Raw genomic sequence first — 24,713 nt, 5'->3', positions numbered from 1 at the left:
GAGGTCAAGACTGCCGGCGCGGGCGTGAAGCTCCCGGAGGGAGAGCCCCAGGAGCCCGCCGCCGGAGCCGGACTCAAAGGGCACCTGCCCAAGGTGCACATGCCCAGCATCAAGATGCCCAAGGTCGACTTCAAGGCCCCCCAGGTGGACATCAAGGGCCCCAAACTGGACGTGAAGGGCGCCAAGGGCGAGGTGACGGCCCCCGGCGTGGAGGTGTCTCTGCCCAGCGTGGAGGTGGACGCCCGGGTGCCGGGCGCCAAGCTGGAGGGCGACGCGTCCCTGGGGGACAAGGAGGTGGCCGCGAGAGACAGCAAGCTCAAGATGCCCAAGTTCAAGATGCCGTCCTTCGGCGTGTCGGCCGCAGGCAAGGACTTGGGGACGTCCGTGGACGTGCCTGCACCCAAGGTCGGCGGGGAGGCGACCCTGCCCTCCGTGGGAGCCGAGCTCACAGCCCCAGAGGGCAGCGTCCCAGTGCCATCTGCTGAAGTCCGCCTCCCAGGGGGAGAGCTGGAGGTGGCCCTGCCCGAGGGAGAGGCGGCGGGGGCCGAACTGAAGGGCAAAGCCGAAGGGGTGCGGATCAAGGCCCACCTGCCCAAGGTGCAGATGCCCAGCATCAAGATGCCCAAGGTGGACATCAGGGCCCCCCAGGTGGACATCAAGGGCCCCAGCGCGGACCTCAAAGGCCTCAAGGGGGAGGCGACGGCCCCCGGCGTGGAGGTGTCTCTGCCCAGCGTGGAGGTGGACGCCCAGGTGCCGGGCGCCAAGCTGGAGGGCGACGCGTCCCTGGGGGACAAGGAGGTGGCCGCGAGAGACAGCAAGCTCAAGATGCCCAAGTTCAAGATGCCGTCCTTCGGCGTGTCGGCGCCGAGCAAGTCCGTCGAGGCCTCGCTGGACGCGTCCCTGCCCAAGGTACAGGCCGACGTGTCCCTGCCCTCCATCCAGGCCGACGTCAAGACCGGAGACCTCAGCGTGGAGCTCCCCTCCGCCGAGCTGGAGGTCAAGACTGCCGGCGCGGGCGTGAAGCTCCCGGAGGGAGAGCCCCAGGAGCCCGCCGCCGGAGCCGGACTCAAAGGGCACCTGCCCAAGGTGCACATGCCCAGCATCAAGATGCCCAAGGTCGACTTCAAGGCCCCCCAGGTGGACATCAAGGGCCCCAAACTGGACGTGAAGGGCGCCAAGGGCGAGGTGACGGCCCCCGGCGTGGAGGTGTCTCTGCCCAGCGTGGAGGTGGACGCCCGGGTGCCGGGCGCCAAGCTGGAGGGCGACGCGTCCCTGGGGGACAAGGAGGTGGCCGCGAGAGACAGCAAGCTCAAGATGCCCAAGTTCAAGATGCCGTCCTTCGGCGTGTCGGCCGCAGGCAAGGACTTGGGGACGTCCGTGGACGTGCCTGCGCCCAAGGTCGGCGGGGAGGCGACCCTGCCCTCCGTGGGAGCCGAGCTCACAGCCCCAGAGGGCAGCGTCCCAGTGCCATCTGCTGAAGTCCGCCTCCCAGGGGGAGAGCTGGAGGTGGCCCTGCCCGAGGGAGAGGCGGCGGGGGCCGAGCCGAAGGGCAAAGCCGAAGGGGCGCGGATCAAGGCCCACCTGCCCAAGGTGCAGATGCCCAGCATCAAGATGCCCAAGGTGGACATCAGGGCCCCCCAGGTGGACATCAAGGGCCCCAGCGCGGACCTCAAAGGCCTCAAGGGGGAGGCGACGGCCCCCGGCGTGGAGGTGTCTCTGCCCAGCGTGGAGGTGGACGCCCGGGTGCCGGGCGCCAAGCTGGAGGGCGACGCGTCCCTGGGGGACAAGGAGGTGGCCGCGAGAGACAGCAAGCTCAAGATGCCCAAGTTCAAGATGCCGTCCTTCGGCGTGTCGGCGCCGAGCAAGTCCGTCGAGGCCTCGCTGGACGCGTCCCTGCCCAAGGTACAGGCCGACGTGTCCCTGCCCTCCATCCAGGCCGACGTCAAGACCGGAGACCTCAGCGTGGAGCTCCCCTCCGCCGAGCTGGAGGTCAAGACTGCCGGCGCGGGCGTGAAGCTCCCGGAGGGAGAGCCCCAGGAGCCCGCCGCCGGAGCCGGACTCAAAGGGCACCTGCCCAAGGTGCAGATGCCCAGCATCAAGATGCCCAAGGTGGACTTCAGGGCCCCCCAGGTGGACATCAAGGGCCCCAAACTGGACGTGAAGGGCGCCCATGGCGAGGTGACGGCCCCCGGCGTGGAGGTGTCTCTGCCCAGCGTGGAGGTGGACGCCCAGGTGCCGGGCGCCAAGCTGGAGGGCGACGCGTCCCTGGGGGACAAGGAGGTGGCCGCGAGAGACAGCAAGCTCAAGATGCCCAAGTTCAAGATGCCGTCCTTCGGCGTGTCGGCGCCGAGCAAGTCCATCGAGGCCTCGCTGGACGCGTCCCTGCCCAAGGTACAGGCCGACGTGTCCCTGCCCTCCATCCAGGCCGACGTCAAGACCGGAGACCTCAGCGTGGAGCTCCCCTCCGCCGAGCTGGAGGTCAAGACTGCCGGCGCGGGCGTGAAGCTCCCGGAGGGAGAGCCCCAGGAGCCCGCCGCCGGAGCCGGACTCAAAGGGCACCTGCCCAAGGTGCACATGCCCAGCATCAAGATGCCCAAGGTCGACTTCAAGGCCCCCCAGGTGGACATCAAGGGCCCCAAACTGGACGTGAAGGGCGCCAAGGGCGAGGTGACGGCCCCCGGCGTGGAGGTGTCTCTGCCCAGCGTGGAGGTGGACGCCCGGGTGCCGGGCGCCAAGCTGGAGGGCGACGCGTCCCTGGGGGACAAGGAGGTGGCCGCGAGAGACAGCAAGCTCAAGATGCCCAAGTTCAAGATGCCGTCCTTCGGCGTGTCGGCCGCAGGCAAGGACTTGGGGACGTCCGTGGACGTGCCTGCGCCCAAGGTCGGCGGGGAGGCGACCCTGCCCTCCGTGGGAGCCGAGCTCACAGCCCCAGAGGGCAGCGTCCCAGTGCCATCTGCTGAAGTCCGCCTCCCAGGGGGAGAGCTGGAGGTGGCCCTGCCCGAGGGAGAGGCGGCGGGGGCCGAGCCGAAGGGCAAAGCCGAAGGGGCGCGGATCAAGGCCCACCTGCCCAAGGTGCAGATGCCCAGCATCAAGATGCCCAAGGTGGACATCAGGGCCCCCCAGGTGGACATCATGGGCCCCAGCGCGGACCTCAAAGGCCTCAAGGGGGAGGCGACGGCCCCCGGCGTGGAGGTGTCTCTGCCCAGCGTGGAGGTGGACGCCCGGGTGCCGGGCGCCAAGCTGGAGGGCGACGCGTCCCTGGGGGACAAGGAGGTGGCCGCGAGAGACAGCAAGCTCAAGATGCCCAAGTTCAAGATGCCGTCCTTCGGCGTGTCGGCGCCGAGCAAGTCCGTCGAGGCCTCGCTGGACGCGTCCCTGCCCAAGGTACAGGCCGACGTGTCCCTGCCCTCCATCCAGGCCGACGTCAAGACCGGAGACCTCAGCGTGGAGCTCCCCTCCGCCGAGCTGGAGGTCAAGACTGCCGGCGCGGGCGTGAAGCTCCCGGAGGGAGAGCCCCAGGAGCCCGCCGCCGGAGCCGGACTCAAAGGGCACCTGCCCAAGGTGCAGATGCCCAGCATCAAGATGCCCAAGGTGGACTTCAGGGCCCCCCAGGTGGACATCAAGGGCCCCAAACTGGACGTGAAGGGCGCCCATGGCGAGGTGACGGCCCCCGGCGTGGAGGTGTCTCTGCCCAGCGTGGAGGTGGACGCCCAGGTGCCCGGCGCCAAGCTGGAGGGCGACGCGTCCCTGGGGGACAAGGAGGTGGCCGCGAGAGACAGCAAGCTCAAGATGCCCAAGTTCAAGATGCCGTCCTTCGGCGTGTCGGCGCCGAGCAAGTCCATCGAGGCCTCGCTGGACGCGTCCCTGCCCAAGGTACAGGCCGACGTGTCCCTGCCCTCCATCCAGGCCGACGTCAAGACCGGAGACCTCAGCGTGGAGCTCCCCTCCGCCGAGCTGGAGGTCAAGACTGCCGGCGCGGGCGTGAAGCTCCCGGAGGGAGAGCCCCAGGAGCCCGCCGCCGGAGCCGGACTCAAAGGGCACCTGCCCAAGGTGCACATGCCCAGCATCAAGATGCCCAAGGTCGACTTCAAGGCCCCCCAGGTGGACATCAAGGGCCCCAAACTGGACGTGAAGGGCGCCAAGGGCGAGGTGACGGCCCCCGGCGTGGAGGTGTCTCTGCCCAGCGTGGAGGTGGACGCCCGGGTGCCGGGCGCCAAGCTGGAGGGCGACGCGTCCCTGGGGGACAAGGAGGTGGCCGCGAGAGACAGCAAGCTCAAGATGCCCAAGTTCAAGATGCCGTCCTTCGGCGTGTCGGCCGCAGGCAAGGACTTGGGGACGTCCGTGGACGTGCCTGCGCCCAAGGTCGGCGGGGAGGCGACCCTGCCCTCCGTGGGAGCCGAGCTCACAGCCCCAGAGGGCAGCGTCCCAGTGCCATCTGCTGAAGTCCGCCTCCCAGGGGGAGAGCTGGAGGTGGCCCTGCCCGAGGGAGAGGCGGCGGGGGCCGAACTGAAGGGCAAAGCCGAAGGGGTGCGGATCAAGGCCCACCTGCCCAAGGTGCAGATGCCCAGCATCAAGATGCCCAAGGTGGACATCAGGGCCCCCCAGGTGGACATCAAGGGCCCCAGCGCGGACCTCAAAGGCCTCAAGGGGGAGGCGACGGCCCCCGGCGTGGAGGTGTCTCTGCCCAGCGTGGAGGTGGACGCCCAGGTGCCGGGCGCCAAGCTGGAGGGCGACGCGTCCCTGGGGGACAAGGAGGTGGCCGCGAGAGACAGCAAGCTCAAGATGCCCAAGTTCAAGATGCCGTCCTTCGGCGTGTCGGCGCCGAGCAAGTCCGTCGAGGCCTCGCTGGACGCGTCCCTGCCCAAGGTACAGGCCGACGTGTCCCTGCCCTCCATCCAGGCCGACGTCAAGACCGGAGACCTCAGCGTGGAGCTCCCCTCCGCCGAGCTGGAGGTCAAGACTGCCGGCGCGGGCGTGAAGCTCCCGGAGGGAGAGCCCCAGGAGCCCGCCGCCAGAGCCGGACTCAAAGGGCACCTGCCCAAGGTGCAGATGCCCAGCATCAAGATGCCCAAGGTCGACTTCAAGGCCCCCCAGGTGGACATCAAGGGCCCCAAACTGGACGTGAAGGGCGCCAAGGGCGAGGTGACGGCCCCCGGCGTGGAGGTGTCTCTGCCCAGCGTGGAGGTGGACGCCCAGGTGCCGGGCGCCAAGCTGGAGGGCGACGCGTCCCTGGGGGACAAGGAGGTGGCCGCGAGAGACAGCAAGTTCAAGATGCCCAAGTTCAAGATGCCGTCCTTCGGCGTGTCGGCGCCGAGCAAGTCCGTCGAGGCCTCGCTGGACGCGTCCCTGCCCAAGGTACAGGCCGACGTGTCCCTGCCCTCCATCCAGGCCGACGTCAAGACCGGAGACCTCAGCGTGGAGCTGCCCTCCGCCGAGCTGGAGGTCAAGACTGCCGGCGCGGGCGTGAAGCTCCCGGAGGGAGAGCCCCAGGAGCCCGCCGCCGGAGCCGGACTCAAAGGGCACCTGCCCAAGGTGCAGATGCCCAGCATCAAGATGCCCAAGGTCGACTTCAAGGCCCCCCAGGTGGACATCAAGGGCCCCAAACGGGACGTGAATGGCGCCCATAGCGAGGTGACAGCCCCCGGCGTGGAGGTGTCTCTGCCCAGCGTGGAGGTGGACGCCCAGGTGCCGGGCGCCAAGCTGCAGGGCGACGCGTCCCTGGGGGACAAGGAGGTGGCCGCGAGAGACAGCAAGCTCAAGATGCCCAAGTTCAAGATGCCGTCCTTCGGCGTGTCGGCCGCAGGCAAGGACTTGCGTACGTCCGTGGACGTGCCTGCGCCCAAGGTCGGCGGGGAGGCGACCCTGCCCTCCGTGGGAGCCGAGCTCACAGCCCCAGAGGGCAGCGTCCCAGTGCCATCTGCTGAAGTCCGCCTCCCAGGGGGAGAGCTGGAGGTGGCCCTGCCCGAGGGAGAGGCGGCGGGGGCCGAGCCGAAGGGCAAAGCCGAAGGGGCGCAGATCAAGGCCCACCTGCCCAAGGTGCAGATGCCCAGCATCAAGATGCCCAAGGTGGATATCAGGGCCCCCCAGGTGGACATCAAGGGCCCCAGCGCGGACCTCAAAGGCCTCAAGGGGGAGGCGACGGCCCCCGGCGTGGAGGTGTCTCTGCCCAGCATGGAGGTGGACGCCCGGGTGCCGGGCGCCAAACTGGAGGGCGACGCGTCCCTGGGGGACACGGAGGTGGCCGCGAGAGACAGCAAGCTCAAGATGCCCAAGTTCAAGATGCCGTCCTTCGGCGTGTCGGCGCCGAGCAAGTCCGTCGAGGCCTCGCTGGACGCGTCCCTGCCCAAGGTACAGGCCGACGTGTCCCTGCCCTCCATCCAGGCCGACGTCAAGACCGGAGACCTCAGCGTGGAGCTCCCCTCCGCCGAGCTGGAGGTCAAGACTGCCGGCGCGGGCGTGAAGCTCCCGGAGGGAGAGCCCCAGGAGCCCGCCGCCGGAGCCGGACTCAAAGGGCACCTGCCCAAGGTGCAGATGCCCAGCATCAAGATGCCCAAGGTCGACTTCAAGGCCCCCCAGGTGGACATCAAGGGCCCCAAACTGGACGTGAAGGGCGCCCATGGCGAGGTGACGGCCCCCGGCGTGGAGGTGTCTCTGCCCAGCGTGGAGGTGGACGCCCAGGTGCCGGGCGCCAAGCTGGAGGGCGACGCGTCCCTGGGGGACAAGGAGGTGGCCGCGAGAGACAGCAAGCTCAAGATGCCCAAGTTCAAGATGCCGTCCTTCGGCGTGTCGGCCGCAGGCAAGGACTTGGGGACGTCCGTGGACGTGCCTGCGCCCAAGGTCGGCGGGGAGGCGACCCTGCCCTCCGTGGGAGCCGAGCTCACAGCCCCAGAGGGCAGCGTCCCAGTGCCATCTGCTGAAGTCCGCCTCCCAGGGGGAGAGCTGGAGGTGGCCCTGCCCGAGGGAGAGGCGGCGGAGGCCGAGCCGAAGAGCAAAGCCGAAGGGGCGCGCATCAAGGCCCACCTGCCCAAGGTGCAGATGCCCAGCATCAAGATGCCCAAGGTGGATATCAGGGCCCCCCAGGTGGACATCAAGGGCCCCAGCGCGGACCTCAAAAGCCTCAAGGGGGAGGCGACGGCCTCCGGCGTGGAGGTGTCTCTGCCCAGCGTGGAGGTGGACGCCCGGGTGCCGGGCGCCAAGCTGGAGGGCGACGCGTCCCTGGGGGACAAGGAGGTGGCCGCGAGAGACAGCAAGCTCAAGATGCCCAAGTTCAAGATGCCGTCCTTCGGCGTGTCGGCGCCGAGCAAGTCCGTCGAGGCCTCGCTGGACGCGTCCCTGCCCAAGGTACAGGCCGACGTGTCCCTGCCCTCCATCCAGGCCGACGTCAAGACCGGAGACCTCAGCGTGGAGCTCCCCTCCGCCGAGCTGGAGGTCAAGACTGCCGGCGCGGGCGTGAAGCTCCCGGAGGGAGAGCCCCAGGAGCCCGCCGCCGGAGCCGGACTCAAAGGGCACCTGCCCAAGGTGCAGATGCCCAGCATCAAGATGCCCAAGGTCGACTTCAAGGCCCCCCAGGTGGACATCAAGGGCCCCAAACTGGACGTGAAGGGCGCCCATGGCGAGGTGACGGCCCCCGGCGTGGAGGTGTCTCTGCCCAGCGTGGAGGTGGACGCCCAGGTGCCGGGCGCCAAGCTGGAGGGCGACGCGTCCCTGGGGGACAAGGAGGTGGCCGCGAGAGACAGCAAGCTCAAGATGCCCAAGTTCAAGATGCCGTCCTTCGGCGTGTCGGCCGCAGGCAAGGACTTGGGGACGTCCGTGGACGTGCCTGCGCCCAAGGTCGGCGGGGAGGCGACCCTGCCCTCCGTGGGAGCCGAGCTCACAGCCCCAGAGGGCAGCGTCCCAGTGCCATCTGCTGAAGTCCGCCTCCCAGGGGGAGAGCTGGAGGTGGCCCTGCCCGAGGGAGAGGCGGCGGAGGCCGAGCCGAAGAGCAAAGCCGAAGGGGCGCGCATCAAGGCCCACCTGCCCAAGGTGCAGATGCCCAGCATTAAGATGCCCAACGTGGACTTCAAGACCCCCCAGGTGGACATCAAGGGCCCCAAACTGGACGTGAAGGGCGCCCATGGCGAGGTGACGGCCCCCGGCGTGGAGGTGTCTCTGCCCAGCGTGGAGGTGGACGCCCAGGTGCCGGGCGCCAAGCTGGAGGGCGACGCGTCCCTGGGGGACAAGGAGGTGGCCGCGAGAGACAGCAAGCTCAAGATGCCCAAGTTCAAGATGCCGTCCTTCGGCGTGTCGGCCTCAGGCAAGGACTTGGGGACGTCCGTGGACGTGCCTGCGCCCAAGGTCGGCGGGGAGGCGACCCTGCCCTCCGTGGGAGCCGAGCTCACAGCCCCAGAGGGCAGCGTCCCAGTGCCATCTGCTGAAGTCCGCCTCCCAGGGGGAGAGCTGGAGGTGGCCCTGCCCGAGGGAGAGGCGGCGGGGGCCGAGCTGAAGGGCAAAGCCGAAGGGGCGCGGATCAAGGCCCACCTGCCCAAGGTGCAGATGCCCAGCATCAAGATGCCCAAGGTGGACATCAGGGCCCCCCAGGTGGACATCAAGGGCCCCAGCGCGGACCTCAAAGGCCTCAAGGGGGAGGCGACGGCCCCCGGCGTGGAGGTGTCTCTGCCCAGCGTGGAGGTGGACGCCCAGGTGCCGGGCGCCAAGCTGGAGGGCGACGCGTCCCTGGGGGACAAGGAGGTGGCCGCGAGAGACAGCAAGCTCAAGATGCCCAAGTTCAAGATGCCGTCCTTCGGCGTGTCGGCGCCGAGCAAGTCCGTCGAGGCCTCGCTGGACGCGTCCCTGCCCAAGGTACAGGCCGACGTGTCCCTGCCCTCCATCCAGGCCGACGTCAAGACCGGAGACCTCAGCGTGGAGCTCCCCTCCGCCGAGCTGGAGGTCAAGACTGCCGGCGCGGGCGTGAAGCTCCCGGAGGGCCCCGGGCCCGAGGGACAGCCCCAGGAGCCCGCCGCCGGAGCCGGACTCAAAGGGCACCTGCCCAAGGTGCAGATGCCCAGCATCAAGATGCCCAAGGTGGACTTCAAGGCCCCCCAGGTGGACATCAAGGGCCCCAAACTGGACGTGAAGGGCGCCCATGGCGAGGTGACGGCCCCCGGCGTGGAGGTGTCTCTGCCCAGCGTGGAGGTGGACGCCCAGGTGCCCGGCGCCAAGCTGGAGGGCGACGCGTCCCTGGGGGACAAGGAGATGGTCACCAAAGATGGCAAGGTCAAGATGCCCCGATTCCGCCTGTCTTTGTTTGGCCCGTCCTCCAGTAAGGCTGAGGTGCTTTCACCTGACATTCAGGGAAGTTTCAAAGATACTGATGTTACCTTTTCCAGCGACATGTTTCCTGAGGTCTGTGCTGGTGATCCTAGTGTCTCCAGAGTAGGTTTCGATGGGAGCGTGTCCGTTGAAAAATGTGCAGAAAAAGTTAAATCGAGGAAAAGCCATTTTAAATTTCCCAAACTCTTTTCTCCCCCTGAGAGAGCCCCTGGAGACTGTCTTGCGCTCGATACAGATTCTGCTCATCCTCTTCCCCCGAGTGTCTCAGTGCCCGCCTCAGAGGTTCCTGGCAGCAGGTCATCTCTGCAGAGGTCCAGGCTGGGTTGGGCTGCTTTTCCATCAGCGAAGCTTGAGCTCAGTGGTCCTCAAGCGAAAGTCCCCACCCTCACCGAGTGTGAGGGCGTCACACTTACAAAATACCAGGTGACTGTCCCCCGAGCTGCTGTCCCCCTGGACGTGCCTCAGGAAGCCCTCTCTGGGTCTCAGGTGGGTGCTCACCTTCCCAGCATGGAAAGCTCTGCAGACTTCCCTTCCCCTGAGAGAGTTTCTTTGTCTCCTACTCACGGTCACCCTGGCCCAGTGGACCCCCTGTTTCCCGCATCTTATGGGCAGGTGACTTTTCCTATATTTCATCGACCAAAGTTTGGGTTTTCGGTCCCGAAGGCAGCAGATGCTGAGGTGGAGCCCCGTGGTGTGGAGTGTGCCCCCACCCTGTCTCCACTCAGCCCCACGCCAGGACTGGACTCATCGGCTGCGGAAGCCGCTGTGTTCCCATTGCCAGGCACTCACCTACCTTCCTCGGAAGTGTCTGTGTCCCAGGGGCCAGAGGGTCCCCAGGACACCGTGGAGACCTCAGCAATGGCTCCAGGCAGAGCCCCAGCTGAAGAAGCTGACCGTGAAGGCAAAAGCAGTCCCCTAAAAATGCCGAGGTTCAAGCTTCCGTCCCTTAGGTGGTCCCCAAAGAAGGGGGCAGAGCCCAAAGAGGACCCTGGACGTAGCCTGGAGGATGAAGAGCTCAGTGTGGTTGTAGATGTGGGTCCGACGGGCGTCCCGCCCGAGGTTCCTGTTCCAGGAATGGAAGCACACAGGGACATGCCTCCTGAGGAGGATGGAGAGGAGAAAAGGGCCAAAACGCCTGGCTTTGGCACCTTGAAACTCGCACTTCCCAGGATGAAGACTTTGAAGGCGGGAGCGGACCTGCCACAGGGCCGCCCAGATCCCTCCCTCTCTAGTCCCCCAGCAGAGGGTGGCCCTCCTGCTGTAGAGAGGGCCAGTGGCGAGGGTGGTGTTGGGGGCACCAGTGTGACGGTGGGACCCCCAACAGAAGCCCCCCCGCAGCCATCCTGCAGGGCTCCAGATGCTGAGGCCAGCACTGCGGGAAGCCCCCAGGGGGATGCCACGGCAGGAGAAGTGCCTGCGACCTCACAGGAGAGCTGGTTTAGGATGCCCGCCCTCCACCTGCCCAGCTTCCTGCGCTCCTCCAAGGACAGAGGTGGGGCTGGGGGCCCGGGGGCGCAGACGCCTGTGCCTGCTGCCAGCACCTCCAGGGAAGGAGAGGCACCAGCTACAGTCAAGAGTCAGGGGGCCCCTGTTTCTGGGTCAGAGGTGGAGGCCCCGACATCTCTGCAGTCCCCAGAGGGAGGTGCAGACTCGGCAGCTGTGGAGAGCGCACCCCACGCAGATGTCCTGAGGTGTAGCCTTGACAGCAGAGGCTTGAAGCTGGACCTCCCTGCTGACAGCATGTCCACAGGCACGACTCCTCTTCCGGGCCCAGCAGGACCCGCCGGGGCAGGAGAGGGAGCAGGGGAACGGTCTTCCCATCCCGAAGGCCCTCTGAGACTGAAGGCTTCCAGCACTGATGTGCCATCTCAGATTTCCGTGGTCACCATGGGTCAACTCTGGGAGGATTCTGTGCAAACTGTCAGATTCCCCAAGTTAGAGGTACCAAGGTTCTGCTTCCCGGCGCCCAGCTCTGAGGCTGATGTTTTTGTCCCCACCGTGAGAGAAGTGCAGTGCTCCGAGAGCAGCCTTGACTTCGCCCTGAGTACGGAAAGCCCTGGAGACTGGGGCGCCAGCATCCTGAAGACAGGCGCTGGGGTCCCCAGGGAGCAGCCTGTGGCCCTTGACCTCTCCTCAGAAGCTCCCACCATTTCTAAGGTCAGAGTGCACATTCAAGGTACTCAGGTTGAGAGCCAGGAGGTCACCATACACAGCAGGGTGACAGCAGAGTATGCTGACCTCTTGGGACCCGAGGCCATTTCCACTCAGATCGTACGGGAGTCGGACATCCCCGCATCTCAGATCCAAACACCTTCTTATGGGTTTTCCTTGCTAAAGGCGAAGATTCCAGAGCCCCCGACGCAGGCTGGGCTGCACATGGTAACTCGAGACTCTCGGCTGAGCGAGGGTCTGCGAGAGGCTCCCAGACAAGTCACCCCAGGAGCAGACCTCACCTCTGGAGACCTCCAGCCTGACACCGGAGAACCGTTTGAAATTATCTCTCCTGGTGTCAGCGTGCCGGAACCGCAAATGTGTGCGTTTGACGTTCGCCCTGGCCACCAGTTTGCAGACAGCTGTTCTGACGAGGAGCCTGCGGAAATTCTCGAATTTCCCCCCGAAGACAGCCAAGAGGCACCCCTGGCAGATGAAGACGGGGCTCCAAAAGAGAAGCCAGAAAGTAAAAGATCTGCTGGTCTGTTCAGGTTTTGGCTCCCGAATATCGGATTTTCTTCTTCTGTCGATGAGACAAGCGCTGAACCCAAAGATGACGTTCCTAAATCCGCCCCCATCCAGACACAGCCTGAGGCCCAGCCGGAGGCAGGACCACCCAAAAAACAGGAGAAGGCAGGCTGGTTTCGATTTCCCAAATTAGGGTTCTCCTCGTCTCCTACCAAGAAAAGCAAAACCCCTAAAGATGAGGCAGGTCCTGCGGAGCAAAATCTCCAGGAAGAAGCAGTCACCTTTTTCGACGCCCGAGAAACCTTCTCCCCTGAGGAGAAGGACAGGGAACCGGCAGAGGCTTCGGGCGCCGGGCCGGGCTCTGGAGCGATGGTGGCATCGGCGGCAAGAACGGAGTTAATCCTGCTGGAGCAGGACAGAGAAGCCAGTGAGGAACCCGCACCCGGGCCCGCCACCGAATGAGTCACAGAGGACACTGACTTTTCAGCAGAGGGCGCGTGTGCAAACGAAGTCGGAGGCCGCAACATGCACGGAGTGTGTGTCCCCCTTGGTTCACAGACCTGAGAACAAACAGGGACGCACGAGAACAGCATGCCACCATCACACCGTCCTCCAAAGCCCTCCAAAGATATGCTCAGCTGCCCCCCCCAGCCAAGACACCGGAGCCCGCAGAGCAGGCTGACGGTGCTCTCAGTGCTGCTGGAGGAAAGCCTTCGTCACAGAGCTTTCGAGAGGCCTGCGTGGTGCCCACGGGCGCTCGCCTCTTTCTCGGAGGGAGGGGTTCCGATGGCCGCGGTGTGAACCGTGTTCCTATAACTCCCGTCCCGCTGCTGCTTCCCAGCGAATGTACTTTCCGCGTTTCAGGCAGAGTCCGCGTATTCAAGGAAATTCCGTCCCCTGCTCACTTATTTACTCGTTCTGACTGTCTCGCCAAGGCAAGCTTTGGGATGCTTTGCGTGATGATGTGCACGTGCTAGGCAGAAGGGTGGTGGCTAACGGCTGACTGGCGGCCGTGCTCCGGGGCAGCTGTGGGCGAGGCGAGCCAGCTGAGCTTCAGACGTCCCTGAGTTGCCGTGAGGTGTCTGTGCGAGTCCCCTTGCCTGCTGGCATCGGACAGTGCCTCTCTGGCATGCACAGCCCCTGCATGGCCCCTGAGCTCCTTCGTGTGCATGCTGCAGCCAGACTGTGGATGGAACCTACTGGGCTTTTCCATGGGTGGGCAATAAAGGAAATGATGTGTCCACAGTGATGGCTGCAAGGGCTTTTGTTCCGGGGTTGAATTCCACCCGTGTGCTTGCGCTCCTCCTGGGCGCTCCCTGTCTTAATCTCTGCTCACTGGCTCTAGGAGACAGAGCCAGGGTCAATCTGTGAGTGGTTGTCACTTATCCGTTTGTCTGTCCAGACCCTCCTCTGAGCCGGCAGCTGTGAGAGGCCAAGAGGAAGAAGGCACGGTCCCTGCAGTTCACAGTGTGGCACACAACACCCACCCCCCACCCAGCTGGAGGGCTGTGTGCAGAGCGGGGGCAGCACAGAGAGAGGTCCTTGGCCTGGGGGGTTGGCTGGGGCCTTGGCCTGGTGAGCCCATCTCGGAAGCATCCTTCACCACGGCAACCCTCCTTCCAAGCAGCCCACGGGAGGCAAACCCATGTGGGGTAGCAGAACGAGGTTCCAGGGGTCTCCTGTGACCTCTCAGTGGTCAGATGCCCTCCCAGATGCCCTCAGGTGCCCCTCCTAGACCCATGGGCATGCCACGTTCTGAGGGGCAGTGGGAACCTGGCCCAGGAGGGCTCCTGGTGACATGCTCCTTCTCTCCTGGGGAGAAGCGGCTGCTCTCGTGGCTCAGATGCAGGAGCAAGAGCTGGACTGAGAGCCCCTCTAGAGGACTGGGCCTGCAGAGCAGCTGGCTGCCCCGAGGCTACACCCTGCGCACCCCCACAATGCTGCCTTGAGAGCCCGGAAACGGCGGTGGCCACAGGGGCAGGAGTCTGGGCTGGGGAGGAGAGCCTGGGCCCTGCCCCCAGTGCTACCGTGGGCAAGTCATGTCTTTCCCTGTGGCTGACTGGGAGGGTCACCAAGTCAGGGGATGTGGAATCCTCCAGGAAAAGCCAACATGAGGCCCCTGGGTGGCTCATGAGTGGAGAAAGGAAAAGTCAGTGGGGTCTTTGTCCCGCAGCTAAGTGAGGCTGTCACACCCTCCCCAGCCAAAGGTCCCTGCCTCTCCCTGTGTGCCAGAGGGACAGGGCAGTGCAGTCCTCCTGGGAAAACCACGGTGGGGGTCTGCCTGGCTCCGTGGGGTTTTCGTCCTTCCCTGAACCTGGAGTCAAGGCCTGAGATACTGGGCCCTTGGTGCTGGGGGCAGAGAGGCAGCTGTCACATCACATGAGAGCCGCTGAGCAGCCCAAGCTCCCAGTCCTCCCGTGTGGCCTAGATTCTCTCGTGTAGGAGTTATCTATGCTGGATAACAATCTCACCACAAATTAGCTGCTTAAAACATCACACTCTTATGACCTCCCGGTGCTGTGGGTCAGGAATCCTAGCACAGCTTAGCTGAGTCCTTTGCTCAGGGTCCCCCAAGGCTACAATCAACATGTTGGCTGGGCTGTGGTCTCATCTCCAGACTCGACTGGGGAATGTTGATGCAAATAATCCATAATCAGTCTGTGTATCAAAATCAGGGTGAGTTTATTATGAGCCAGATCTGAGGACTAGCCCAGACCCTGCTGTCCACTTGCTTAGCTCCCCCGGTGTCCAGTGTCCCTTGGACCACTGAGCCAGCCCCAAGCTCCAGCCTAGGGCGGCCTCGGGGGCTTCCATCAGGGCAGGTGGGCTCTGAAGCCTTGGCCAGAAACCAGGAGGCGGAAGGCCAGGGCCTGCTGAGACAGGCCTCTGACCCGTGCTCCTGGGAGAAGGGCCGGACCTGAGTCGGCAGACCAGGAGGGCAGACGCCCAGGCGGTTTCCAGGGCAGGGTGAGCTCCAGAGGGGCTGCAGCCAAGTCCCCATCCCAGCTTGGTGTCACCCTCCCCCCAGCTCAAACCCAGGTCCTCTCAACTCTATCAAACAGTTGTGGCCCCTACACATGAGGACAGCCACGCATCCTGGGTGCCACACAGCGCTCCGCCCCCCCACAGTCCTGGGCCCTTCCCAGGCACCAGCCCCACCCCCAGTCCTGGGTCCACCTCCCCACTCCAGACCCAACCCCCACAGTCCTAGCCCCCGCCACACCAGGCCCCCCCCGCAGTCCTGGGTCCACTTCCCCAATCCAGACCCAACCCCCACCGTCCTGGGCCCCCCCACTAGGCACCAGCCCCACCCCCACAGTCCTGGGTCCACCTCCCCACTCCAGCCCCACCCCCACAGTCCTGGGTCCACCTCCCCACTCCAGCCCCACCCCCACAGTCCTGGGTCCACCTCCCCACTCCAGCCCCACCCCCACAGTCCTGGGTCCACCTCCCCACTCCAGCCCCACCCCCACAGTCCTGGGTCCACCTCCCCACTCCAGCCCCACCCCCACAGTCCTGGGTCCACCTCCCCACTCCAGCCCCACCCCCACAGTCCTGGGTCCACCTCCCCACTCCAGCCCCACCCCCACAGTCCTGGGTCCACCTCCCCACTCCAGACCCACCCCCACAGTCCTGGGTCCACCTCCCCACTCCAGCCCCACCCCCACAGTCCTGGGTCCACCTCCCCACTCCAGACCCACCCCCACAGTCCTGGGCCCCCTTCTCACCACACCCATCCCCTGCCCTGTCTTAGTCCCTGGGCTCCTGAAAGCCCTGGACTGGGCACAGTGGCTCCTACGGCAGACATGAGGCCCAGCCTCACCAGGCGGCCGGCCCCAGGCCCCTCGCAGGCTCTGGGGCACTGAACTCCAGCGTGGGATGGAGGAGAAGGGGGCGCAGCCCTGTACTGGACTCACACAGAGTGGGGGGAGGCACAGGCATGTTCTAAAGGCCCCAATGGTAGGCTCTGCAGGAGTCAGGGAGGGGCATCCTGGAGGGCTCCCTAGAGGAGGTAGAGGTTTAAGAGGGGCTGGATTGGGAGAGCAGAGGGAGAGCAAACAGTTTGCACTGCTGGTTATTGGGCAGTCCTGACCCTGACCAGGGCTTGTGCGGATGGAGCTGCTTAGAGTGCAGACGGGGACACAGATGGGGAGGCCCGGTGGGGAGCAGTGTCCACGAAGAGCTGTGGGGCCCAGTGCCGGGAAGGGCTGGACCTCAGCCCTGCCACACACAGTTCTGGCCCTGGGCTTGTCCGTCCAGGCCTACGGCGTAGGGGGAGCTCCAGTCTCGCTCAAAGAGTTGCCGCAGCTGCTCCTGGATGGTGGTCACCCCCAGCCGGGCGCTCGAGGGCCTCTGGCTGACCACCAGCCCCACGCCCGAGGTGCTGCTGAAGTAGTCTTCTGACCAGTTGGAGGTGCCTTGTGGGGGCAGGGAAGAGAGGCTGGGTGACGGGGCTCACCCAGCCCCTCTGCAGCCCAGCTCCGTCCTGTGGCTGCAGCCGCAGCTTCAGGGCCCGGTGGGCACCTGCTACCCTGCTGTCATCACACTGCAGCCACAGCAGCCCCTCAGGTGTGGGAGGGCCGGCTAGCTCTCCATGTGTGGACCTCCCGGGAGCTCTGACCATCCTGGGACAGGTGTCCTGACTCAGCGTTCTGGGGACCTGGGGCTTGGGACTTCCCACCTGCCCCCAGGAGCCAGGTGACAGCTGGGCTGGTGGCCTGGTCCTCAGAGCGCTGCTGGGGACCCTGACCCCTGTCAGCAGCCCCTCTGTCCAGAAGGGTCCACACTGGACATAAGGACAGGGCCCCCTTCAGGACACTGGCCTGGCCACTGCCAGGGGACACATCCCCCTTCTGCAGGCTGTGTAGCCTCTGTGTCATATCTACTCACTTGGCACCCCTCAAAGACTCAGGGGTCCTGAGCTGCCCAGGCCCGAGCCCACCGCCCGCAGACCCCCGCCGCTCACCTATGTAGGCTGCCTTCTCCGTGACCATGAATTTGCTGTGGTTCACCCTGCTGAATGGGATGTTGGTGTGATTCCTCATGGGCACGATGAAGACTTTCTTCAGGGAACAGAGAGGGGGCGTGTCAGGGAGGGCAGGAGGGCCGCCTTCCCCCGCACGGCCCAGGAACGGGTCCTCACCACGTCCACCGAGACGCCCGCCTTGGGGTTGCTGAGGGCCTGCAGGGACCGCAGGAAAGGGAACATGCGGGGGTCTGTGTTGAGCCAACAGCTGACCAGCAGACGCACGTGCACACCCCAGCTGAAGGCCGCCCCCCGCAGGGCGGTGTCCAGCACCGGCCAGTACCTGGGGGAAAGGAGGGTCAGGGTCCTGGCGGGAGAGGCACTGTGCTGGGAGCTGCCCCCCAGCGGAGCGGGCCTCCCCGCTCCCACCCAGGCCCACCTGGCAGGGTGGCGGAAACGTGTGGTGGGGAAGTACTCCATCACCGAGATGTAGATGAACTCCCGGGCCGCCCCCATCACGGCCAGCAGTGCGTCCAGGTCCCGGGTGCGGCCCCGGGGGCAGAGCGCAGGCGGTGATGCCTATGCAGGGAGAGAGGTCCCTGAGGGCACGGCAGCCCATCGGAGCCACGTGGTTCCTGGACCTGTGACCCCACCGTGCACCTGCCCTCCAGCAATGGAAACCAGGAGGAAGATGAGAGGTGCTGCTGGAGAGTGGGCGGCGGCGGTCGGGGGGGACGGCATGTGGCCCTCTCTGGGCTTTGGGCTGGCCTGACTTCCTGGACAAAGACAGCTCTCTGCGTGGAAAAGCCTTCTACACTCAGGGCTCAGGGCGGGCCCTCGCATCTAGAGAAGCGTCCCTGGCTCTAGACCAGCCACTGGGCAGCCGGAGGGCTGTCTCCTCCCTCGTCCCCGATGGAGGGACGTCTGCTGTCGGCATGGCCAGCCCACCCCTCGTCTTCCTTCCTTCCCTGCAGAGTAACAGAACTGCTGGATGAACTGGACCCCCCTCCCTTCCCCGGTCCCCAGCTGGAGCCCTTTGACCCCACTCAGCAGTGTGCTTGGAGACCCCCAGGACCACAGGACACCCCGCCACTCCCCAGGCCACCCGTCTCCCGTGGTTGACAGAGACCAGCATCCTCTCCTGGAGCTGGGCCTGCCGACGCCAGCCTGCCCCTCACACTGAGACCACGGCCCCGTCCACATCACCAGCTCTCTGGGCCATCGCCCTGAGGAAGTCGCAGGCGCTGTGGTGTCTGCATGGCAGGGCAGTCCCAGGTGGAGCACGGCTCCCTGGGGGTCTGGCCAGCGAGGAGAGCAGGGGGCTGCGAGGGGCCTCCTCCACCCCCCTTACCGAGAAGTAGGCGGTGGTGGGCACCCCCTCAAAGTGCTCCCGGAGGGGCTGGAAGCGGTTGATGTGAGACGAGAAGTTCCGAGGCCAGGCCTTGGGGAGGACAGCCTTCGGCGCCCCCAGCACCCAGTAGGTCTGGAAGGTCTTCTCCAGGTCTCGGGCCAGGCGGCTGCAGTTGTAGATGATGGCGCCCAGCTCCTTCACCTGCGGGAGGGGCAGCGGCTGCGGCCAGGGATGCCAGGCAGGGGACAGCCCCTGCTGGTGGCCAGTCCATACGGGCAGTGTGCTGGGGGAGCTGTGGGGCGGTGTCCAGTGGGTCCCTGTTTTCCTTGAACATTGTATTCCAACGATCAAGTCAGTATGTTTTTATTACAAAAACAGCAACAGAAAACGCACAAAAGCACAGAGAAGAAAGAAAAGTTATTCTTCCCTTCACCACCAAGTGACCAGCACTGCTGCCATTTTCACACCATCATTCTTTGGTGGTTTTAATGCATTGCTTTTCCTCAAAGGAAGCACGCTTTGCAGTTCCCCTGGGCAAAGCGACTAGAACACGGTTCCATGTGCTTAAATGATGCTCCACAGCACGAGCTCATGGCCACGAAGAATTCTGTAAGCTATCAAACAGCCTCCGATTGTCTCCACGCTGGTGACATTCCAGACGTGGCCGTCCCACCCAGGGTTCCCTTGGGTGCCTAGCCACGGGGGACGTCAGGCAGACCCGGGGAGGGGGAGCGCAGGGGCTGGACGAGCCCCTCCTGGGCTCCGGGACTCACCTGCGTCAGCGACCGCCAGTCCATGTTGGCACTGCCCACGTAGACGTGCCGCCCATCCACGACCCAGAACTTGGAGTGTAGAACGCCCCCGGTGAGCTGCCGCATGGGCACGCGTCGCACCTGGGCACCTGGCGGGGAGTCAGGACGACGGGGTGAGCTGGCTTCGTGGTGAGCCCGATGCTCAGCTCATTGTGGTGGGTCGACTCATTTATCCTCACAGTTCTACTAAGTTGATGCTACCATCTGCTGTTATCGTCCCCATCTTACAGGTGGGAAAACGGAGGCATTGACGGACCCCGGATCCCTCCGGGCAGCCGGGCTTCAGAGCCCGCGTTTGTGAGGACTGTGCCCACTGCCTCTTGCTCCTGGCTGAGCCTCCACCCAGAGGTCGAAGCAGCTGGGCTCAGCGGGGCGCCAAGGCTACGCTAAGCTCTGCCCCTTGGAAAATGACACTTGCAGGTCCTTGGAACCAGCCCAGCCCCAGGTGAAGCCGATGTGAAGGAGCTCACAGTCCCTGGGCCCCTGTCCCCGGCCCCGTGTCCAGGGGAAGCACAGAGAGGCTTTCCTGGCTCCCCGCAGGCAGCCTCTCTGTCCTGTCCTTGTCCCCTGGTGCCAACGGGTCGGCCCACGCTCACCCCAGGGCAGCAGGGCCTGGGACGGGCAGGCATGTACCTCGGGCTGCCAGGACCTGCAGGTCGGTGGACTCCTTGGCCAGTGTCGGGCTGCTGGTGGCCACAACCAGGGAAATATTCCTGTCCAGCAGCTGCTGCAGCTTCTGCAGAAGGGCCTCCCCCTATGGGGCCAGGACAGCAGTAAGTGATGACCCCCAGGCTGGCCCTCTGTCCCCACCCCAAGTAGAAAGGACCCAGACCTTCCCCAGGATGCCACCCCTGACCGCCCACAGCTCAGAGTCAGACAGGTGTGCAGCTCGACTTGCTGTGTGCCCAGCAATGGGATGGCCTGCAGCCTTAGAGTCGGGGAGGGGGGTCAGGGCGCACCTGCTGGGAAGACGAGTCGTTGACCCCAATGTCAGGCCCCGTGAGGGACCAGTAGTAGGAGGCCACATGGACACTCTCCTGGGCAGTGTCCAGCAGCTGCAGCCAGGCCTGGGCCAGGGGCTGGGCCCACGGGCTGCCGGCCGGAGATGGCAGGTCCTGGGGGATGCTTTCCACGAGGACCAGCCTGCAGGAGGAGCGAGCGAGGTGGAGTGTTAGCGGGGGGTGGTCTGCCAGCCTGCACACGTCGTTCGCTCTGTCCCTGCTGCCTGCATGGCCCTGAGCTGGAGCCCAGGCCAAGGGTACAGGAGGGGGCAGCAGAGCAGACGGGGCAGGGCAGGCTGAGCCAAGCAAGTCCTCTGGGGGTGACACCTAGGAGCACGTGGCAGGGGGGCCTGAGGGCAGGGCCTGATAGCATGCAGATTGGAGCCAGGCCCCACCCCAATCCCGGGCCCTGCTCCTGGGGAGCTGTTGCCCCTGCAGCCTGGGCTGCCTGCTGATGTGGAGGCCCTTGGAGGTGGCCAGAGCTGACCCAGAGGGAAGGTGGGGAGTGCCCGTCTCGAGGTGTGTGCACAGGGCACTTTCCTCCCTGAGGGGTTCTGGGTTCCAGGACTCGCACAACAGGGAGACGGGCTGGAGGGAAGGCTGCGGTGCAGGTGGGAGCAGCAACCCCAGCCCCAGGGGCCAAAGGGCTGTGAAGGGGCCTCGCCTCAGCCCAGGGAGGCTCGGGGTTCGCCCACCTTGTCAGAGGCCCCAGGTGGCAGTCCGTGTTTGTTGCAAAGAGCACCCCAAGTCTGCCCCGTTCCCTGCCCCCACTCCAGGCCATTCAGCCGGAGCCCTCTGCCCGTCCCCCCAGCTGGTTCCCCTGCCTCACTGCCTGCCTCCCTGGGAACCTGCATCTTCCAAGAGGAGCTGGCAGAGGGCAATGCTTATCCCGCTGGGGAGATCCGTTGGGAGAACGTGGGCAGCGGCCTGGAGCCAAGACCTCCCCCACCCTGCAGACCCCGCAGGCTCACTCACCGGCAGGAGTCCTTCTGCCACGGCCGCCGCCGGGCCTCCCGGGCTGGGCTGAAGCCGTGGCCACAGGACCTGGTGGGCCCTTCCTCGGGGTGCACCTGGCCCCAGGTGGGCAGAGGGGACTCTTGCCACAGGAGGTAGGTGAGAGTCACAGCGCCCAGCCACAGCACGGCCAGCAATGCCAAAACCTGCAACTGGAGGGGGGAGTCACCAGGGGGCCCCTGGGGGCATGGGGGTGCTCTACTTCCAGATGGGCCGGAGGGCCCCCCAGTGCTGGACAGAGACTATCCCCGGCTCCCAGTGAGGGCCAGCCTGCAGCTGCGGTGGGGCCAGGGTGAGCAAGGGGAGGGGAGGATGGCGCCGAGCAGGGCCAAGCCCGCCTGTGCTGGAGGTGGGTGCCTGGGGCCCACTGTACCATGTGGTAACTGCCCGTTTTCCCAGGTCCCCCGAGACAGAAGCGAGGGGGCAGGTTCCAAGCAGCCCACAGGAGGGGGTGCCCCTGGTCCCCCATGGCTGGATTTGTCCTTGTTGCTCTGGTCCAGCGGCCTCATGAGGCTGCTGAGCCCCCTCCAGTGGGTCCCCCAGTCCTACCGTGCTGGCCTCTCTGCCCCGTGGGCTGTGGGGTGGCGTGGAGCAGGGCCACGCAGGGGCCACCAGTGTTCTCTGCAGAGGTCTCAGCACCTGCATAATGTGAGCTGGCATCACCTGCCGCCCTGCCCGGAGCAGCCCCACAGCACCCGTTTGTGGGGGATCCTGCAGACAGCCTTTCAAACCCCCAGAGGCCTCCCTGCTCCTGCTGAGATCACACCCTGGGTGTGAGGGGCTCCACCCTGCTGCCCTCAGCTGGGCAGCCCGGCCTGCAGGTGGTGGACCTGTTGCTGACACAGCCCCTCCCCTTTCATGTGGGTGCATGCATGTGTGTGGGTACATGCGCAAGTGTGCATGGATGTGCATGTGTGGGTGTGCACCTGCATGTGTGTGTGCATGTGTGTATGTGTGGGGTGCATGCATGTGTGTGCAAGTGTGCATGTGTGGGTATGCATGTGCATGCATGCGTGTGTGTGCATGTGGGGGTGCGTGCCTGTGTGTGCAAGTGTGCATGTATGCATGGATGTGCGTGTGTTGGTGTGCACAGATGTGCACATGTGTGCATGCATATGTGTGTGCATGCACGTGTGTGTGTGTGTGCATGTGCCCGAGACACAGGTCAGGCTGTTGTTTTCCCCTCTTGTGATTGTCTCGGTGTTGGAATCTCAGTTCCGTGTTTCAGCCACAAGTGCAGGAGTCCCAGCACAGTTTCTGCTTTTGCTCTTGGCCCCCTCAAAACAGGCCTATAAATAGCACTTCCCTTCTCGGGCTGGGCCCCTGTCCTGGCCCCACAGCAGTCCCCTCCTGGGACCCGGGCAGCAGCCCCTGTCCTGGCTGGGAGGGTGTGGCACAAAGAGGCAGAGAGGACCAGCATGGGCTGAGTCGGACCCCCATGCTGTTGGGGGCCTGTGGGCTGAGTCGGGACCCCCATGCTGTCGGGGGCTGTGGGCTGAGTCAGGATTCCGGTTGCTGTCAGGGTCTCTCCCTTTGCAGCCAGCTGGGGATGGAGGACTTGTCCCGTCAGAGTGGTCACTCCCACAAGGAGCCCGAAGCCAGCCCAGCAGGGCCTCCACTGGAGTTGGGCCTCTCCCCAAAGCAGCCTCAAATGCCACCACGAGCGGAGTGCTCCGATCTCAAGGTTCAGGGAAGGGCCTGTGTGCAGCGACTGGGTCACCCTGGCCAGCCAAGCTCTGGCTGAGCTGTCCCCGAGGGCAGGAGCAGCCCTCCCGCCCGGTGCTGCGTGCCTGAGTGTGTAGCAAGGCCGGGTGCCAGGGCCAGGGAACCAGGCCATCAGCACAATGCCCGCAGGCTCTGGGGGTCAGACCAGGAGCAGCCAGCTCGGCCTCGAGGCCTCTGGGGTCTGTTCTGGGGCTGTCCTCCCAAAGGCCACCCTGCCTATTCAGCGTGGGGAGCGGGCAGCCCTACGAGCTGAGCCTGGGGGCTGCATCTGCTGTGAGCCAGAAGGTTACAGGGTGGTACAGACCCCAGAAGCCAGAATGAGAGGGGGCTCAGGCGGAGTCCCCAGGGCCCAGCACCCCTCCCTCTAGGGGAGTCCCCACAGAGGGTAGTCGGGGTACCTCCTGCACCCCCAGAGCTAGCTCCAGCCATGGAGGATGCTCCCCAACCTCCACCCTGCAGAGCGGAGCTCAGGGCCTCCAGGGGGCCTCCCCACCACCTGGCAGCGCTGAGCTCAGGGGCCTGCCCCCTCCCCGGGACGGTTCAGGGTCCCGCCTCAGGGCTCAAGTGAACAGGTTCCCCAGACCCCCTTCACTAACTCTCAGGAGAGGCAGTCCATGTGAAGTCCCAGGCCGGGGCCCAGGGGGAGGGGGAACAGGGACTTCCTCAGCCAGGCTGCTGCCCGCGCTGCACCACATAGGAAATGGCCCAGATGCCCTGCAGACAGCAGGTCAGAGCGCAGCAGCCCAGCCCCCGTAGTGCCCATCTGAGACTTGGAGCCCACCTGAGGTCCCTCCCAGGCCGCTGATCCCCAGAATGCACCGTCTCCTCCTCTCTGCCATCGGAGCTACACTGGGGCCTGGTGGGGGGGGCGGGTGGCGGGCACTCCGGGCAACTCTAGGCAGCTGTGGACCAGTTCACTCGCTGCAGCCCTGGGGACCCCTGTGTCCCTGGAGTGGGGCCGGCTGTTGGGAGAGGGTGACCCCCTAGTGCTGGCATCTCAGGGCTGTGATGGGCTGGGAGACACCCATGGGGCAGCTCCATGTCGCCCGCCCCGTCGTGGGCAGCTGTGGGACCCTGCAGACATCAGAGGTCTTGGCTGAAGGTGCCAGACTTCCTGCCCTGCAGGGCGTGGGTGTAGCTGCTGTCCCAGGCTGGGCCAGGGGACCTGCTGCCAACTCGCTAGGAGACCCTGAGACCCTGGTGGGCCCAGCTGCACAAGTCAAGGAGGAACGGGTTGTCTGCAGGCCCTGCAGGAGGCTTGGTGACCCTCTGGGCCTGGGGTTGCTGGCAGCATGGGGCCACGGGGAGGAGGATGGCAGCCCCCTTCCCAGGGCCTGGGGCCTGGCTCTCCCTCCTGGCCCTGGACTCGCTGGCACTTACCTCTGGGGGTCCTGCCTTGGCATTCATCTTGGCTCCAGGCACAGACTGCAGCCCCCAGCTCGCTGGGTGGGCTTCAGGGACAGCCTCCACTCCACCCAGATGCCTCCTCTCTGCAGCCCACTGCTTCCCCTTCTGGCCACTTCCTCTTAGTCCTGAGTACCTCCGTCTGCACCCCTCGCAGATGGCTGGAGCTGGGAGGGGCTGAGAACTTCCACCTCTAGAGAAAATCCCTTCCCCTGCCCTCCCACTCACCTCCTAAGGAGGAAGCACTCCACACTCACAGGCCTGCACATCAGGGTTAGTACAGCCGCAGGGCCCAGGGAACCGAGTGTAAGCAAGATCATTTATTTCTTTCTCACGGTAGCCAGGGTGAGGGGCTGGTGGGTTAGAGATGGTGTTAGCTCCACAGAGATCGGGAGCCAGGTCCCTCCAGCTCTCAGCTCCCAATCCCTAGGTTGACTGGCAGCCTCATGGCG

The 24,713-nt window shown here is 65.4% G+C and overlaps 2 protein-coding genes across 27 annotated transcripts in view; one reads left to right on the top strand and one right to left on the bottom strand.

Moving 5' to 3' along the window:
- The window catches only part of AHNAK2 (AHNAK nucleoprotein 2), a 39,371-nt gene extending 26,138 nt beyond the window's left edge, over positions 1-13,233 (top strand). For 8 of the 24 annotated variants that reach the window (XM_070249719.1, XM_070249733.1, XM_070249725.1 and 5 more), the window contains 5 exons: positions 124-2,109; positions 2,599-5,244; positions 5,734-7,059; positions 7,549-8,223; positions 9,232-13,233. In XM_070249719.1, the coding sequence (XP_070105820.1) occupies positions 124-2,109; positions 2,599-5,244; positions 5,734-7,059; positions 7,549-8,223; positions 9,232-12,450 (9,852 nt within the window). In that variant the 3' untranslated portion in view covers positions 12,451-13,233. Of the gene's footprint in view, positions 1-123; positions 2,281-2,598; positions 5,245-5,442; positions 7,060-7,548; positions 8,224-9,231 lie in introns of all 24 variants that reach the window. The other 16 variants (XM_070249727.1, XM_070249729.1, XM_070249722.1 and 13 more) reach the window with 16 other exon arrangements.
- Positions 13,234-14,647: 1,414 nt separating this feature from the next.
- PLD4 (phospholipase D family member 4) lies at positions 14,648-24,425 on the bottom strand. Of its 3 annotated transcripts, none has more exons than XR_011432090.1 (12): positions 24,238-24,425; positions 21,682-21,771; positions 21,094-21,284; positions 20,077-20,260; positions 19,751-19,871; positions 19,079-19,206; positions 18,306-18,506; positions 17,394-17,533; positions 17,132-17,297; positions 16,955-17,051; positions 15,632-16,406; positions 14,648-15,592 (listed from the first exon to the last, which is right to left on the bottom strand). XR_011432090.1 is itself a non-coding variant. In XM_023628567.2 (11 exons), exons 1-11 carry the CDS (start codon positions 24,262-24,264, stop codon positions 16,204-16,206), a joined length of 1,548 nt encoding a protein of 515 aa, XP_023484335.1. In that variant the 5' UTR covers positions 24,265-24,419; the 3' UTR covers positions 14,648-16,203. The 3 variants fall into 3 exon arrangements, 1 of the variants encoding a protein (XP_023484335.1); XR_011432091.1 differs by having other exon boundaries at positions 14,648-15,514; positions 15,593-16,406; positions 24,238-24,419; XM_023628567.2 differs by having other exon boundaries at positions 14,648-16,406; positions 24,238-24,419.
- Between the last annotated feature and the right edge of the window lie 288 nt (positions 24,426-24,713).

This window comes from Equus caballus, chromosome 24, assembly GCF_041296265.1.
Source record: "Equus caballus isolate H_3958 breed thoroughbred chromosome 24, TB-T2T, whole genome shotgun sequence".
NCBI lineage: Eukaryota > Metazoa > Chordata > Mammalia > Perissodactyla > Equidae > Equus > Equus caballus.
The sequence above is the reverse complement of the archived record's forward strand: the minus strand, read 5'-3'. Positions and strand labels throughout refer to the sequence as shown.

Coding starts and splice junctions, on each gene's coding strand:
- PLD4 (XM_023628567.2), bottom strand. CDS start 24,264: ATGAATGCCAAGGCAGGACCCCCAGAG. Junction 19,207..19,750: donor GCAGGTCCTGGCAGCCCGAG/GTACATGCCTGC, acceptor ACTCCCCGCCAG/GTGCCCAGGTGCGACGCGTG. Junction 16,407..16,954: donor GGAGAAGGCAGCCTACATAG/GTGAGCGGCGGG, acceptor TGCCCCCACAAG/GCACCTCCAACTGGTCAGAA.